The sequence below is a fragment of the Camelus dromedarius genome, chromosome 27 (genome assembly GCF_036321535.1).
Source record: "Camelus dromedarius isolate mCamDro1 chromosome 27, mCamDro1.pat, whole genome shotgun sequence".
NCBI classification, from domain to species: domain Eukaryota; kingdom Metazoa; phylum Chordata; class Mammalia; order Artiodactyla; family Camelidae; genus Camelus; species Camelus dromedarius.
In genome coordinates, this window is record NC_087462.1 from 6,657,671 (window position 1) to 6,674,266 (window position 16,596).

Genomic DNA, 16,596 nt, shown 5'->3' on the forward strand with positions numbered 1-16,596 from the left:
TCATACTGGAGAAGAACTATAAAATTATAAATGTATGGAGTGTGGAAAAGGCTATGTTAATTTATTGTATGTGTAAAAATTCACACTGGAGACATTCTTTATGAATGTAAAACAATCAGAATGCTTTCAATAAATATCTTTTATATATTTTTATAAATAAAAATCCTAAAAGGGTTTTTGTTATAAAAAGTTTTTAAAATAAAACCTAAAAGGTTTTTAAATAAAACCTAAAAGTGTAAGTAATTTGGGGATGTTTGGAGTACAGATTTGCACTTTCTGTGTACAAGAAAATTGATACTGGAAAAGAAAACCAAGGGAATTTTTATTTAAATGAATTGTTTTTCTGTGTGTGTGTGTGTGTGTGTGTTTCAAGATAGACCCATAATTTTAAAGACCATTGATGCTGAGCAGCTTTTCATGTGCTTGTCATCTGTATATCTTTGGTGAAGTGTATGTTCAAATGTCTTTTTCTCTTGTTTAGAGTCTTTCATTTGAGTTATTCTTGAGTTTTTTTAAGTTAATGAACAGGTCTATTGAAATATAATTGCTGTACAACCAACTGTACAATTTAAGTTTTGATGCACACACACACACGTCTGTGAAACCATCATCAATCATTTTCCTATACACCAGCATTGAACAAACAGAATTTGAAATTAAGAACACAATGTCATTTGAATTAGCACAACATAATATATGCAAGTTCTGTATGAAGAAAACTACGAAACTGATGAATGAAATCAAAGAACTAAATAATAGACACCTATTTCACATTCATGAATAAAAAGACTCAATATGGTCAAGATGTTAGTTCTTCCAAGATCGACTAATAGATTCAATCCAATCAAATTCCCACAGCAACTTATTCTGTGGATATCAACAGGCTGATTCTAATATTTATATGGAGAGGCAAGATGCAGAATAGCCAGCACAATATTGAAGAAGAAAAACAAAGTTAGAGGATTTACACTACTCACCTTCAAGATTTACTATAAAGCTACATTAATCAAGACAGTGTGGTATTGGTAGAAAATAAACAAATTGATTGATAAACTAGAACAGAGAGCTTAGAAATATACCCACAGAAATATTATCAACTGATTTTAGACAAAGGAGCAAAGGAAATGGTATGTAATAAATATAATTCTCTTCAACAAATGGTGCTGGAACTTATGCAAAAGAATAAATCTAGACACAAACCTTATATTTTTCACAAAAATTAACTCAAAATGCGTTATAGCCCTACGTGTAAAACACACAACTATGAAACTCCTACAAGATAACATAGGAGAAAACCTAGAAGACCATGAGTGTGGCACTACCTTTTTAAATATAACACAGAAGGCATGATTCATAAAAGAAATAATTGATAAACTGGACTTCATTAAAATTTAAAACTTTGGCTCTCGAAAGGTGTTGTCAAGAGAGTGAGAAGACAAGATGCAAAGCAACAGGAAATCTCATTCTTGGCTGGTGGGAATACAAAATTGTACAGCCACTTTAGAAAACAATTTGGCAGTTTCTTACAAAACCAAACATAGTCCTACCAAATGATACAGTATTCATAATCCTTGATATTTACCCAGTAAGTCGAAAACTTAATGTCCACACAAAAACTGGCACATGTATGCTTTTGGGGTTTTTGTTTCTTTGCACATGAATGTTTACGGTAGTTTTATTCATAATTGCCAAAACTTAAAAGCAGTTAAGATGTCCAAAAGGTGAATGGATGAATAAACCATGGTACATTTGTACAATGTAATATTATCCAGTGCTTGAAAGGAATGTGCTATCAAGCCATGGAAAGACCTGTAGAAAATTTAAATGCATGTTACTGAGTAAAAGAAGCCAATCTGGAAAGGTTACATACTGTATGCTTCCAGCTATGTAACATTCTGGAAAAGGCAAAATTATCGAGATCAGTGGTTGCCAGAGATTGGTGGGAGTGATGGGGGGATGAATAGGTGAAGTATAGAGGATTTTTAGGGCAGTGAAAGTATATAGTATGATTCTATAATGGATATACCTCATTACAGTTGATTCTTGAACAACATGTGTTTGAACTGCATAGGTGCACTCTTTTTTTCAATGAATACTTACTACAGTACTACACAATCTGTGGTTGGTTGTATTCGCAGGTGCAGGACCCTACAGGGCCAACTGTAAAGTTGTACTCAGATTTTCAACTTCAGGGAGGGTCAGGACCCCTAACCCCCATGTGTTCAAGGTTCAACTGTAGTTCTCAAATGAGATTCATCCAAATGGGAGATTCACATCTGGTGCAGTAGTTTTACACCAACCCCATTCCTGGCCTCAGGTTCTGCTTGGCTCCTTAGAGGCATCTACGTAGGTCCCCTCAGGGCTTCTCTTTAACATAAAATTAGTGTCTTCCCTCTCCCTCCCCCCCCCCCAAATATTTGCATCCACTGGAGGTAGGAGCACCTCTTGGTGGTCCTGTAAGTGGAGAAGCCTCGAGGTGAGGGCCTAGGGTTGTTAATGATTATAGCAGGGAGCAGAGCAAGTTGCAGTGAGAAGAGACGTTCCACTGTCTGAATTTCTGCGTCATTTGACTCTGACCACTCTGGAACTTCCTTCTAATCCCACCTCCCAAATTAAACAATGGTATCCATTTCACTAGCGAACTCTCCTTTCTAGGCTGTATCCCCATGAATAAGCAGTGCACCCTCTGCATCTGTGCTGGGTGCAGCCTCGTCATTTCAAATGGGAACAAGAGGGTCTGGGATCCTAGCGCAGTGCATGAATACAGATGGCCAGGGCAGAATTACTGGCAAAGGCTGTGTCTGTGTTTATAGTGGAGTTCAGAAGGGCTAGTGGCATTTTACTTCTGCCTCAAAATATCATGCTTTGTTCCTTACCAAAGCCTGGAGTCCTTGGTAAGTAAATGTAAGTAACTTCACAGTTACCTGATAGTACTTTCTCAGGTTTGGCTCATTATGTGGTGGAAAGAACCTAGCCTCCTCAAAATATTTTTTGGCGGAAAGTAGATTGAAATTTTTCTGTTTAAAACACATGCTTCTAATCTTTAATATTAGCAATTAAGTGCCTAGCATTTCAAGGACCTTCTGTATATGGGCAGTTATTTTATGGAGCCGATCTGCCTGTAAGGGCAAGGTCAGCCACGAGGGGTTGATCTTTTTAAATACAAGTCTCTAGTTTTGGGTGATTCCATTAAATAATATTAATAAGGATCCACTTAAGTCTCTCATTGTCTAGGCAAGTGTTTTATTCATGGGGTTGTCTGGAAAAGGCACAAAGAAGGGGATATTGAGATGTTTCAAATCCTGAGTTTGGGCTGTCTAAATGTAGTAACAACCCCAAAGTATCTTAAAATCCGTCTTTTTCTCTACTACCAGATTTCCGTTTTAAATCATGAGTTCGGATTATGCAGACTTAATAGTCAGTACTCTCTAGGCCCTGATAAAATCCCATTTCTTTGCAGGTAACTTAAAGTGCTGATCGAGACCCTCGGTTATTTTGTTTTTAATACCGTAATATCATCGTTTAAATTGTAGTCGGACAAAAAGTTCTGACTTCTGGGGGACTTAACTTTGGTTAGGAAGAGAAGAGGGCAATGACCCCATAAGAGAATCCTTAATGAGTAAGAAGTGAGGTTTGGACTCCTTTTCCCTTTTGGCTGCTCAGTCCCTTTTCAAATCTCTGGAACCCCACTTTTTCCCTTGGGGAGACTATATAGAGTCAAAGACCTGGGCTCACGTTCCTGCTGACCATTTTACTTAAATGTTCGATCAAGAGTAAATTACTCCTTTGCTTAAAGTAAAAATGAATAAAAACCTTTCCGACCCTTGGCCTCAACCCTGTGTCCAGGCTGCCTGTCCTTTCCTCACCTGCTCTCCCGGGGCTGCCCTCTCAGCCCCGCCCCCGCATCGAAGTTTCCCCAGGACTGTTCCGCTGGATGCCGGAGCCTCAGAAACCACCCTCACGCCCCGAGGCCGGAAGCGGAAGTGCGCGCAGGCCCTTCCGGAGCTGCGGCCCCACCTTTGATGTGGGCTGTTCTTACCCGTCGGTATCCCACCCCGCCGGGCTCCAGCCCAGGTTCCGACCGCGGGTCAGGGAGGGCCGTTCCGGCGTGGGGTAGGCGCAGGGGGTCTACAGCGCTAGCTGCTCCGGGAGTGCGGCGCCTCATGTCCGGCTTTACGTGCTGTTTCCCGGATGTGGTCGCTTTTCCCCGAAGTCTCGACCCGCTCCATCGGCGCCCGCGGGGCCGAGGCTTCTCCCGGCTCCCGAGCGGCCGCTCGGACCGTGCGTTCCTAAGAAGAGACCAGTCTGGAGATGAGAGCAAGGCGCGTCCGCAAGGTCTTTTCTCATTAAAAGTCTTCCCCCGTATCAGACTTCACTTTTCCATAATAAATGTCCTTCCCTGTAACTCATTTTCTTCCGTTAATGACATTTCTTGAAATACCAGTTCACAGAGATCTCCGCGGCCCCACCCGCCTCTTTTTTCCTTAACCTGTACTCTTTTATGTGGATGCATCCTAGTCCTCTGTTGGACGATTGACTTGTTCCCAAATGAATGGGCTTGTACATGTTTCTTCGTATTTCTGGACTTGGGACTTAAGTTCGATATTTGGAACTAAAATTGGTGGGTCATGTATAATATTCCTAGGTATTACCAACTGTCCCCTGTTCTATTTTGAGCCCTCAGAGCGTGTATTTTGTATCCAGCAAGCTGCACACCTCTCTTAGTTTGCAAATGATCTACCTTATATGTTTTGGTGGTTTACATAGGCCATACCATCCGTGAATGATGACAGATTTATTCTTCCTTTGCAGTCTTACAACGTCTCCATCCTTGTTTGCTTTCCCGAATTTACTTTTGTCTTTTTCTGTGTCTGAAAGGCCTTCAGCTTGCCTGTAGTAAAATGTTTGCTCTACGTGTTTGATATGTTTTCAGGTTTAAAGACATTTCCTTCTATTCCTTCTTTTCTTGCTTACCAAGACTATTTTTAATAACAGCTCTATTGAGATATAATTCACATGTAAGTAATTTAAAGTGTACAATTCAGTGTATTTTAGTATATTCTCAGAATTGTGCAACCATCACCAAAATCTAATTTTAGAAGATTTTCGTCACTGGGCAAAGAAACCTCATTATCAGTCACTCCTCATTCCTCCCTATCCCCTCAGACCCATACAACCACTAATCTATTTCTTGTCTTTATAGATTTGTCCATTCTGGACATTTCATATAAATGGGATCAGACAATATGTTGTCTTTTGTGAATGACTTCTTTCACTTAGTATAATGTTTTCAAGGTTCATCCACACTGTAGCAAGTGTCAGTACTTAATTCCTACTTATGGCCAAATAATACTCCATTGAATGGATATATCATATTTTATCTGTCCACTCATAATTTAATGGACATTTGGGTTATTGCCACATTTTGACTATTGTAAAGAATGCTATGAACATCCCTGTGCAAATTTTTGTGTAGACATACGTTTTCATTTCTCTTGGGTTTATACCTAGGAGTGGATTGCTGATTCATGTGATTAGCCTATATTTAACCTTTTGATGAACTGCCAAACTGTTTTGTAAAGTGGCTGCCCCATTATACTTTCCTACCAGGAAATCTGAATTCTGATTTCTCCACATCCTCAACAATTGTTGTCTTTTTGATTGTAACTATCAAAATGAGTGTCAACTCGTATCTTGTGGTTTTGGTTTTGATTTCCCTGGTGGCTAGTAATAAGTATTTTTTCATATGCTTAATGGCCATTGTATTTTCTTTAGAAAAACACATTTTGCCCATTTTAAAAAATGAGTTGTCTTTTTTTGTAGAGTTGGCTAAAATTATTTTAAAATCATGATGCAATGTTGGATGTTATCAAACACTTTTACAATATTATTGAGATGATCATACTGTTTTCTCCTCTGATTTATTAATGAAAGTTACATTAATTGATTTTCTAATAAGCCTCTCTTGCATCCATGGGATAAACCTAACTTGGTTCTGATACATTATCTTTCTCATGTATTGATTTATTTGGTTTGGGCTTATTTTCTATAGACTATTTGTATCTATGTTTATTAATGAGATCTGCCTATCGTTTTGTTTTCTTATAATGGCTCTGTCATGTTTGATATAAATATTATACCAGTATCAAAGAACATTCCTCTTTCCCTTTATAGTCTTAATCAAGGTAATACCTTTGATAAATCAAACTGTTTTGTGAAATTATCTTAAAAGTGGCATGATCATCAACTCCCCTTCTTCCCCCTGTAGTAATTGTTTAAGGTTCTGTAATAGATTAATCAAAATGCAAACATGATATTTGGATCATGCACAATTCTGGAGTTTTGCATGAAGGCTAAATTTATAAATAAAACCTTCCAAATATGTAATTCTTGCCTTATAGATTCACTAACTTATTACCTTTTCTAATAATTAGTAATATGCAAATGTGTGACCAAATGCATTGAATTATGGAGTCTTCATAAGTGTGTCTAATCCCTGGAAGATTTGAGTCAGATTGGAATTCCCTCTTTGAATGGCAGAAGTGATCTGTAAAACCTCTGAGCTTGGTGTTTTCTTTGTGGGAGAAATTTAAATGCCTAGTTCTTTATTTTGTTTTTGCTTTTTGTTGTTGTTTTGTTTTGTTTTTAAAGGAATCTATCTGGACAGTGAATTACTGGGGCTTGGAGAGACCTGGAGCCTTTCTGAGGGGGCCAGCTACAGCCCAGATTATTATTTTTTCACTTTTTTTTTACTGTGATAAAATATATGTAACATAAAATTTGCCATTATAACCATTTTTAAACAATTCAGTGGCATTAATCACAGTCACAATATTGTGCAACCATCAGTGCCTAGTTCATATTTCTGCAAATGGCATCATTTTACCCTTTTTTATCACTGAGTAGTGTTCCATTGTATAAATATACCACAACATTTGTCCTACATTATGAATTTGGCTGATTGCTGCTTGTTCATGTTTAACTTATTTCTGTATTTCCTATGAAAAGTAGTTAGTCTAGAAGCTTTATTAGATTCAGGTTTGATTTCATAAATTAACCCTTGAACCTAAAGAAGGTATTTTAACTGGATTTAGAATTCTAGGTTGATATATTTTTTCAGCACACTGAGGGTGTCTCCCTGCTTTCTTCTGACATCTGTTGTTGCTCTTCAGAAGTGAGCCATCAATTTGTCTTTTCTTTTCAGGTGACCTGTGTTTTTTCCTGGGCTGCTTTTAAGTTTATTGGGGTGGAAATCAAACAGCAAAGAAGAAAATAAATCTAGATGTGGATTTCTTTTTATTCATTCAGCCTGGGGTTTATTGTGCTTCCTGGACCCAAAGGTTAGTGTCTTTTACTAATTCTAGGAAATTCTAGCTAGTTTCTCATCAAATGGTGTAACAAAGTTGTAGTCTGATGGTTAATCCTTGTGTTGAATTTCTAACTTCAGTGAGCCTATTTTTCATCTCTAAAAATTATGTTTGTTTCTTAAGCTGCTTGACCATTTCTAGTATCTTATTCCATATTAATCCAAGTGTCTCTTAATTTCTTTAAGCATGTTAAATATAGTTTTTTATATTCCATGTCTGAAAAGTCTAGTATCTGAAGTATTATGCTTTTTCTTTTTTCTTTTTTTTACTGCTGCCTGTATCTTGGCTGCTTCTCACTCACGGTATATTGTGTCTTTATGTTTTATAATTTTTTTAAACTGTGACTCAGTTTACTTAGAACTTTATATGTTGGTGTTCTCTGAGGCCTGGCTTGAAGTTGAGTTTTCCAGAGATAGGTCCATTTGCTCACACTGATTGCCTGGGGAACCCTCTTTAATGAAACCTAGAACCTTCTTTAAATGAAGTTATTCTCTTAAGGGTTCTTGGACTACACAAATAATGTGAATTTGGACTGAAACCTAAGATTTTCTTTTTCTACTGTATCTGATACCAGTACATTTTCTTCTCTGTCCTCTTCTGTATGGAAAGTTTTCTTTCTTTTCTTTAAAACTTTTAACAATGGGTTTTCAAACATACTCAAAAATAGAGAGTGCTATGATGAAGCCTCCCTGTACCCCTTATCCAGCTTCAATGATTACCACTATTTTGCATTCTTAATTCTTCCCCTTGCTTACCATTATAACTGGGTTTTGGTTTTTCTGTAGCATATTAAAACAAACATCAGACAGCATGTCATTTCACCCAAAATTTGAGTTGTATCTCTAAGACACATCATAAGGATACAATCAGCCTAACCCAGTTTGGGGGCAAAAGAGGAAGGAAACTGTTACAGAGCAAGATACTTATGAGACAATTCATTAATAAAAATAAACTTTTAACAGAAGTTTTTAGCTTTATCACAGCCCCCCAAATTAACAGTGTTTCTCAATACTGCCAGTGGTCTTTTGCCAAAGACCACCAGGGACACACATAGTTAAACAAGTTGGGCTTACTGCTAGCTGCAGCAAGGCAGAGTGCACACCATGGTGAACTGCAGGATGTTGCAGTAAAAGGGTGGTAGGAAAGACTTACTAATCGTTGTTACCTCAGTAAAAATAAATTTAAAAGAAAAATATTCCTAAAAAAGAAGGGGGAACATTCCTCTCGATATACATATTAGCATATTGGCTGGTAAGTTTAATAAAAAGTCATAAATCATTTTAACATTCAGGAAGGTCGCTTTAAAGGATGTTCAGGATAAAACTGCTGACTCAGAGAGAAGCACACAGCATACTGGAATTATAAAATGTCATTTCAAGGATCAAGAATGGGAGTTGTAAGTAAACGTGATTTTTCAAGCTATAGTGATTATTTTCCAAGGCATGGTGATATTTAAAATAAAATGGTTGGGGGAGGGTATAGCTCAGTGGTAGAACGCATGCTTAGCATACACAAGGTCCTGGGTTCAATCCCCAGTACCTCCATTTAAATAAATAAATAAATAAATAAATAAATAAATAAATAAATACCTAATTATCTCCTCTCCAAAAAAAACCCCCACAATAAACAAACAAACAAACAAACAAGTAAATAAAATTATAGTTTAATCCAGTGATATCTTTTTTTCTACTTTGGCAGAAACAGCTATTTCTTTGTCAATATTGGTCAGTTTTTCGACTTTGTCAATGTCTAGTTGACCTTTGGCATTTGATAACCTAAAATCATGGAACTTAAAGGAATATATTTTTAAGATGCCAGGTGAAACCAGGAACTTTGTAAATGTAACTACAAAGCCTTAATATTTTAAAAAATGTATTTTTCTAACCTGTTTAAAAAAAAGAATTTGGACTTGTATTAGGTGCTTTTGGGGGAGAGTTCTGGACTGGATGTTGTCACGATATGAGGGTAATTCTGTGTTGGATATCTTAGTAAATCTTACCTACAAAGGGAGGAAACTAGACCGAAGCTAAAGTTATAATTGATAAATAAGCAGCAGTCACTCATATTAGCCAAAAAGGAGGATGTTTGGTAATTTTCGAAGCCTAGATAATGTTTATGTTTTGTCTGTGTTCAGGTGTGATTATAGAGTGGCCTTGCTATTTTGTCTTAATGTATCAAGGTCACAGAGTGACCTGTCTACTGTTGCTGTTTTGGGTGTTCAACAGGAGAACACCCAGACGTAGCTGAGTGTCCCAGGCCAGCTCCTGTATGTCAGGGGTTGCTTTTCTCTTTACCAATATCATCTGATGCCCAGTCTGTGTACAGTTAACCACAAGTGTCTCAAAATGTGTTTTTAAAATTATTTGAAATGAGATCTAGTGTCCACACATTGCAGTGGATCATTATGCCTCTTAAGTCTCTTAATGAAGAAGAGTTCCTTCCTCTTTCTCCTCCAAACTGGATTTAAGTGATTATGTCCTATATGTAATATCATTTAGCATGTCCCTTCCTCTTTTTCCCCTTCCTCTGTAAACTGCTAATTAGATGAAAGGATTTGTTAGGTTGTTTCTTTTTCCTGGCAAAAATATTTTATAGTTGGTGTTGTTTCTTGTTACATCATATCAGAACTCATGATGTCCAGATGTCTCTTTTGTGATGTTAAGATTCATTAGTTGGTTCTATGGTCAGCTTAATCCTCCTTTATAAAGTTCCCCAGCACATCTACTTAGTCTTAAATTATCCCCTCCATATATCTTATTAATTACAAAGGGGAAAAAGGGTAACTAGAGAAACCTGCTGCATACCACCTTACCCTAGTGGTCAAAGTTAACGGCAGAAATGAGACAGCCTGGCATCATATGGCTCCTGAAGTGGTGCACTGAGAAGGACAAACATGGATTATGTAATACATCATCCAAAAATGAACTCTGGGAGTCTAACCATGAGAAGACAACAGACAGACCAAGACCGGGGTGTAGTCAGTCTGTAAAACATTTGGCCTGGACACTTCTTACCTGTGAAGATGAAGAAAGGCTGAGAGACTGGCCCAGATTAAAGAAGATTAAAGAAACACAGTTTCAGGGCATGATCCTGGATGGGAAATTTAAAAAGTGACTGCTATAAAGGACATTATTGGGCCAGTTGGTTAAATTCTGCATATGTACTTTATGTTCAATAATAACATTAAATCCTGGTTTTGATCATTGTGTTAGAGAATGTTGCAAGTTCCCATGGCACTGTGGAGTATGTAGGAGAAGAGGGTCATGACATCAAGTAGATTCCTCTCAGTATCGTTCTTGATGAAACACACACACACCCCAATAGGGAGAGGAGAGAGAAAGCAAATGTGACAGAACTCTAACAATTGGTAAAGAGTACTGGGAGTTCTTCATTTTTATACTATTCTTACAATTTTTGAGTTTGAAATTTTTTCAAAATTAAAAGTTGAAAATAAACAGGATATCCCCATTCGCTTTTCACCTAATATTTTAGTAGCCATTGGTTGCCATTGCCTAGATAATTCACTAGTGGTTGCAGAATAGTAAATTTCTGATTCTAGCATTTTCTTCATAATAAATGATGCTTCTAATAAAGTTTCTATGATTCTTCTTTTTTTTCCGTGATTCTTTTATACAGCAGAACTTTCCTTTATCACAACTATTTGGTAATAAAATATTTTTCATAAACAAGAGGGGAGTGATATATGCCACTTTCTTTTCATGAATTTTCAGAATAACAAAATGATATCCTGGCCACCTCTGATAGTGATCACTGAGGGTGTTTTTTTAATATCATTATGAACTCATGGGGTTTTTTTGTTTGTTGGTTGGTTGCTTAGTTTTTTGTTATGTTTTTGTTTTGGAAGGAGGTAATTAGGTTTATTTACTGCTTTATTTTAATGGAGGTATTGGGGATGCATGCGCTTTACCACGGAGCTAAACCCCCCTCCCTGAACTCATGGTTTTGTTTTACATTTGAAATATTCCAACTAACTGCAGTCATTATTTTTTATTAAATTGTTCCATCTTAAGCCAGTGAGAGCCTTTTTATGATATCGCCTGTGTCTTTTTGTCACAACTCCATCAGTCTTTGGTAGGCTCCTTGCTTTCTGGTATAAGCTGCTCCAGGCTCACCGTGAACGTGTCTTGTTCCACACTGGACTCGGCTCTCTCCCAAGTGAGTCCTGGTTTCTTATACAGACAAATGGCATTTAGAGGAATTATGACACTAGGGGTCTCATTGCTCTTGAGATGTCAGTGACTCTAGGCATTTTTCATGGTTCAGTCTAGGAGAAAGTTTAAAAAATAAGTACATACTATATTCCTAGTTCCTAATTGTTTTTGATTAGGGAGATAAAGTCTATACTGTACTGTGTGTGTATATTTGTGCATCTGTATGGTGTGGTTACTCTGAAGCTTGTATGAGGAAGCTCCCAGGCCTGCAAATGTTGAATATCTGTCAGGCCTAGGACACGCATGGCTTCTTTTTCTTCTCTAGGTCTGATTGCTCAGAACCCTGCCTGGCCAGGAGGGGGACACACAAGAGGAAGAATGGCTACAGGATTGTTGACAACTTGGTCACAGGTATGTGGGAAATTATTCTGTTTTCAAAAAAGCATTGCTGTTCCCAAAGAATATATCTCTGGCCCATGACCTACAGCCTCACAGCCCAGCCAGGCCGGCCTCAGACTTCCTCAGTTCTCTGGGCTTCTTAGAATGGGAGACAGAGAATGCCTTAGGAAAGTCTTCAACAATGTGTGATTTTTTTTTCACATATTCCTCCAAGGTGAGTATTAGTTCCATATTCTGCTGGTGCCATGAAAGAAAATAAAGATTTTTCACCAGGAAAATCGTTCATTCATTTTCCCAGTATTTTTCTCATCCTGCAGCATGCTCAGTCTGTACTGGATCTTGAATAAGACTGGAAGACTCCTGGCAACCTAGCTGTAGAAATATTAGGTCAGCTGTATTAGAAAAGCTGCTAAAACCATGAGCCTGAATGAGATGGTCCAGGGAGTGAGAACAAAAGTGGAAAGTTCCAAGAACTGAGCCTTGGGTCTGATAAAGAGAGGCCTCTGAAGCATGTCTGGGCTTCCTACACATTGAGTCTCCTTCCCAAGTCCTGTCAGCCCCACCCACCATCTGTCTGGTTCAGAGTTAGAGGTGGTCCTTGGCTGAACCAGAATGTACATGCAATGTTTTAGGACTCAGTGACCTTCGAGGAGGTGGTGGTGGACTTCTCCCAGGAGGAGTGGGCATTGCTGGACCCTGCTCAGAAAATCCTGTACAGAGACGTGATGCTGGAGAACTTTCAGAACCTGGCCTCAGTGGGTAAGGTTGGCCTCATCCCTTCATATTCACTTTTTTTATGCACGAAGTAGTTCTTCATCACATACCTGTCCCAGGAACTGTGAAAAGAATGGCAGTTCCTGGTAAACACAGAATGGATGGTTCCCACCCTGTGGGGCAGTCTGTGGCTTCCCATGAAAATGCACTCATTGTATTTACTCTATTGTCAAAAAAATTCAGGTAGTTTGCAGATCTTGGGCTTGGATTTCAAGGGTCAGTTTGTGTGGGACAAGGAGCGTGAGTGTTTGTTTTGGGGCCCTGTGAAAGAGCTATCATCTGATTGTTTTGCCCCTCCTAAAGTTGCACTTGCCTGTCTTCAGTATCCTTCAAGACCAAAGTATTGCAATCCATTTTGTGGAAAGATTTCTTGTCTCCTTCCCAGTCTCCCCACATCATGTGTCTTTCCCCCATGAGCAGGGTATCATCTCTGCAAACACAGTCTGATCACCGAGGTGGAGCAGGAAGAGCTGAGGCCAGAGGGGAGAAGACTTCTCCAAGGTGCCTGTAGAGGTGAGTCCGGGCAGAAAGGGTTTGTTGTCTGGAATAGCCATAGCCTGTGGGGGGAGGTATGGTCTGGAATGCCAGTCAGTGTGGGAAGAGAAGGCTGAGCCATTAAGTGAGCTTTCCTTCTTTCACCATCTCACCATTCATTCATACTTTCATTGGATCTGAGAAAAAGAACGATTTTAACTTCTCTTTCAATTTCACATTGCCTTGAATAATTTTTGTTCAGTGCCTTGAATACCCTACCTGCTTTCTAGATAATACCTTCTCTTATTGTCTCAAGCCTTCAGAATCCTTTGTAAGTAAAATACCGCCCATTTCCATTGCTTGTCCCTATCACTGGCATCTCCTCCTAGAGCCAAATTCCTAAAATAATTTCTCTGGTCACTGGTTGCATCTTCTCTTTCATGTTTTCTTCCTATATTTAGTGTTAGAAATCAAATGCATAGAGTGCCTGCCCCCTTTTTTCTTTCATCTCTACTTTTTCTCCCAGTAATTATAAAAATTTTCTCCATTCACTTTCAGAATGGGACACTCAATTTAAATCAAAAGATGCAATCTTTACACAGAGTATTCCTGGGGAAAATATTTCCAATGGCATAAAAATGGTAAGATTCACCAGAAGTGATTCCTAGTTTTCTAGAGTAGGTGAACTCTGTGAATTTCAATTAATTAAAACAGCAGCAGCACCCAAACAAGGGGATACACTTGAGGCAGGTGGAATTCATTCACCAGAAAGCTGCCTCAGGAAAGCCTTTATGAATCTCATAAAATTGGAGGAATCTCCAGACCTACCTCAAAACTTGCTACCTTGCAGAGAAAACCAAAAAGTAAACATTTACTTAAATGTGATTCTGTTATTAAGTATTTAATATGTAATTCATTCATTCTTCACTCATAATTAGAAAAACTCTGTATTTAGGATACCCTTTGATGGGAAGGAATACTGTGGGGCCTGTGGGAAGAATATTCAGCTATTTCAACTTGAAAGAACTAACAGGGTAAGAAGTATACACACACCCTGAACATGGTAAAAATGTTAGTCGTAATAATGTGCTGCCTCTATATGGCAGAATCCACATGGGAAAGAATTCCCATAAATATGATGAAAGTAAGCAAACCTTTAGTCACCACTTATTCCTTATTTTATAGGCACTAACTCACCCTGGTGAGAAACTCTGGGAATTTAATCATTATGGAAAATTCTTCAGAAAGAACTGTTGCCTTATTTGTACAAGATATTGTAAGGGAGAGAAATGCTACAAATATAAAAAATATGGGCAAGACTTCAGCCATCCCACAGCTCTTAGGAATCATGTGAGTACTCACACTGGAGAGACAATTTTTGAATTTAATGATTGTGAAAGAGCTTTCAATCAAGAGTCATTCTTCGGAAAACACTTAAGAACTCTCACAGGAGAGGAATCTTCTGAGTGTAATCAACATCTTAGGTCCTTCAACTTATACTCCTTTTCAGTACATGAACAAATACCTACTGGAGAGAAACTCTGTGAAAACAGTGACCATGGAAAAAGATCTTCCCTTAGTGTCCACGAAAGAATGTGTACTGTAGAGGAAAGCTCAAAATGTAATGAACATGGGAAAGTGATCACTGGCCCCTTGTCCCTTCAGATATGCATGAGACCTCACACTGGAGAGAAACCTTATGAATGTAGTGAATGTGGGAAAGCCTTTGTTTTTCAGTCTTCCCTTAAGAAACACGTGAGATCACACACTGGAGAGAAACCTTACAAGTGTAATCATTGTGGGAAATCCTTCAGTCAGAGCTCTCACCTTAATGTGCACAAAAGAACTCACACTGGAGAGAAACCCTACGACTGTAAGGAATGTGGCAAGGCTTTTGCTGTTCCGTCATCCCTTCAAAAACATATGAGAACTCACACTGGAGAGAAACCCTACGAATGCAGTGACTGTGGGAAAGCCTTTATTGACCAGTCATCCCTTAAGAAACATACACGATCTCACACCGGAGAGAAACCTTATGAGTGTAATCAGTGTGGAAAATCTTTCAGCACGGGCTCTTATCTTATTGTGCACAAGAGAACTCACACTGGAGAGAAAACCTATGAGTGCAAAGAATGTGGGAAGGCCTTTAGGAATTCTTCTTGCCTAAGGGTACATATGAGAACTCACACAGGAGAGAAGCCCTATAAATGTATTCAGTGTGGAAAAGCATTCAGCACCAGCACTAACCTTATAATGCACAAGCGGATACATACTGGGCAGAAAGTCTATGAATGAAACGACTACAGGATAGCCTTAAAGGGTCCTTCACACCTCACTGCTCGTGTTAGAACTCACTCTGGAGAGAAACCGTATTGTGACCAATTTAGAAAGCCTTCACGCACAGTTCTTGAGTTATGTTATACTGGGACCAACTTTATAAAATGTTATGGTTCTGTGACTGTATTTATCAGTGAATGTTTAATCTTTAAAATGTGACAACTCATTAATTGATGAGTATTTAAGATTACATAGCACTCTAAATTCCCCTTGATCTACATCACAAAAGTTTTGCTATATGATGTTTTCATTGTAGTTAAGTACTAAATATTGTCCATTTCTCATCAAGGTGTCTTGGACCAAACTATAGGTTATTTAGAAATACATATTTTAATGTGCAGACTCTGTGCACATTTTAGTTATCTTTTAGTTATAGATTTCTAATTTAATTGCATTATGCACAGAATGCATGGTCTTCATGATAAAGATTCTGTGTGACATAGATTCAAACCGAAAATTATTAGGGACTTGTTATGTGGCCTAATGTGTGAGACAGAAGTCACTGTCCCAATATCCATTCCTCCCTCTCTTCCTTAAAGAAACAAAACTACAATTGTGTTTAAGTTGACAGTGTGGACAGTTTTTAAGGACTCATCTCCGAGCTTTCCTTGCAGCTGTGAATGCCTGTAAGCCCACAGTCCTGGCCAGCAAAGAGGCAGAAGTCACTATTGTGGGTTCTAAAGAATTCCATGGAAATGGGAGCATAGAATCTGGCATTTTCTCTTTCATTTGCCCTGTATCTTATCTTTTTTTTCCCCTTAAAGGACAGACCAACAGGATGACAGTCATAGGCTACTGATTACATAATAGGGACTTACAATACTATTTGGTTGTATATATGCAACTATGGGTTGCTTATTTCTGGACTTCATGTAACATGAGAAAAATAAAATCCTAACTGGTTTAAAACACTCTGTTACAATGGATGTCAGTTTCAATGATACATCTCATATAAAGTCAAGTTTTAAGAATCTTTCAAGTATGGTTGAAAACACTGTTCTATAATTGTTGAATATAACAAATTTTCAGTATATCTGATGGATAAGTCTGCATTTTTAAAATCTGTATCATTA

The 16,596-nt window shown here is 38.1% G+C and overlaps 1 protein-coding gene and 1 pseudogene across 1 annotated transcript in view; both read left to right on the forward strand.

Annotated features, from left to right (window-relative positions):
• LOC116148519 (zinc finger protein 559-like) overlaps window positions 1-4,023 on the forward strand; it is a 14,164-nt pseudogene extending 10,141 nt beyond the window's left edge.
• LOC105105400 (zinc finger protein 177) overlaps window positions 1-16,434 on the forward strand; it is a 26,733-nt gene extending 10,299 nt beyond the window's left edge. The window contains exons 3-8 of the mRNA XM_031437342.2: window positions 7,205-7,340; window positions 11,865-11,950; window positions 12,571-12,697; window positions 13,133-13,225; window positions 13,745-13,827; window positions 14,372-16,434. Coding sequence (XP_031293202.2) covers window positions 7,283-7,340; window positions 11,865-11,950; window positions 12,571-12,697; window positions 13,133-13,225; window positions 13,745-13,827; window positions 14,372-15,481 — 1,557 coding nt within the window. The 5' untranslated portion in view covers window positions 7,205-7,282 and the 3' untranslated portion in view covers window positions 15,482-16,434. The remainder of the gene's footprint in view (window positions 1-7,204; window positions 7,341-11,864; window positions 11,951-12,570; window positions 12,698-13,132; window positions 13,226-13,744; window positions 13,828-14,371) is intronic.
• The last annotated feature ends 162 nt before the right edge of the window (window positions 16,435-16,596 follow it).